Source organism: Canis lupus, chromosome 38, assembly GCF_003254725.2.
Source record: "Canis lupus dingo isolate Sandy chromosome 38, ASM325472v2, whole genome shotgun sequence".
Taxonomy (NCBI): domain Eukaryota; kingdom Metazoa; phylum Chordata; class Mammalia; order Carnivora; family Canidae; genus Canis; species Canis lupus.
Genome location: NC_064280.1, coordinates 2,586,570 through 2,587,646, shown reverse-complemented (window position 1 = coordinate 2,587,646; position 1,077 = coordinate 2,586,570). Strand labels below are relative to the sequence as shown.

The window sequence follows — 1,077 nt, the reverse complement described above, 5'->3', positions numbered from 1 at the left end:
TTTTCCTGGTCCCTGAGTCTGCTGGCCTCCAGACTGGAGCCATACCACGGTTCTGGTTCTCAGGCCCTCAGACTTGGGCTGGAACCACCTGCTGGCTCTCTCCATCTCTAGCTCACCGATTCCACCTGCACATGGTGGGAGTAGTCAGTCTCTGCAGTCGTGGGGGCCAGTTCCTTGTAACAAGTCTTCCTCTTGATATACATCCTACTGGTCATGTTTCTCCGGAGAAGGTTAACTAATACAAGGAGGTTTTACTACCACCGGACAAATCAGCGACTCGTAGATACCAGAGCTGGAAATCTGGCACCCCCCCCCCCCACTCAGTGGCGTTCAGAATGGTTCAGCGTTTGACATACTGTCGTAGGCTGTCCTACGATACAGCCTCTAACAAAACTAGGCTGTCCCGAACTCCTGGCAATAGAATCCTTTACCTTTATACCGAGAAGGTTGGGAAAGCGCCAAAGTCTGCGTGTGGCGTGTGTCCTGGCCGACTTCGAGGAGTTCGTGCGGTGAGACCTAAAGTCCTTATGAGATTGTCTAAAACGAAAAAACACGGCAGCAGGGCCTATGGTGGTTCCATGTGTGCCAAGTGTGTTCGTGACAGAATCAAGCGTGCTTTCCTTATTGAGGAGCAGAAAATCGTTGTGAAAGTGTTGAAGGCACAAGCACAGAGTCAGAAAGCTAAATTTAAAAATGAGGATTTTTTTGAGTAATAAAAATCAAAAAGCTTGAAAAAAAAATCCACCACCCCCCCCACCTATAGGTGACAACACAGAAGCGGCAGAAGGAAGGTTCTTCCCACTGCACATTTTACCAATCACGTTCACTTCCAAAATCCCCTTAACTGGAGACCATAATTAGAAATAAGACTTAAGCGGCACCTGGGTGGTTCAGTGGGTTAAGCACCTGCCTTCAGCTCAGGTCAGGATCTCAGGGTCCTGGGATCCAGCCCTGCATCCATCAGGCTCCCTGCTCAGCGGGGAGTCTGCTTCTTCCTTTCCCTCTGCTGCTCTCCCTGCTGTGTGTGCCCTCTTTTTCTCTCAGATAAATAAGTAAAATCTTTAAAAATCTTTTTAA

General features: G+C 48.7%; 1 protein-coding gene across 1 annotated transcript; it reads left to right on the top strand.

Moving 5' to 3' along the window:
- Window positions 1–325: 325 nt before the first annotated feature.
- Window positions 326–740, top strand: LOC112643214 (60S ribosomal protein L34-like). The gene has a single exon (XM_049106857.1). It carries the CDS (start codon window positions 336–338, stop codon window positions 711–713), a length of 378 nt encoding a protein of 125 aa, XP_048962814.1. The 5' UTR covers window positions 326–335; the 3' UTR covers window positions 714–740.
- Window positions 741–1,077: the final 337 nt, after the last annotated feature.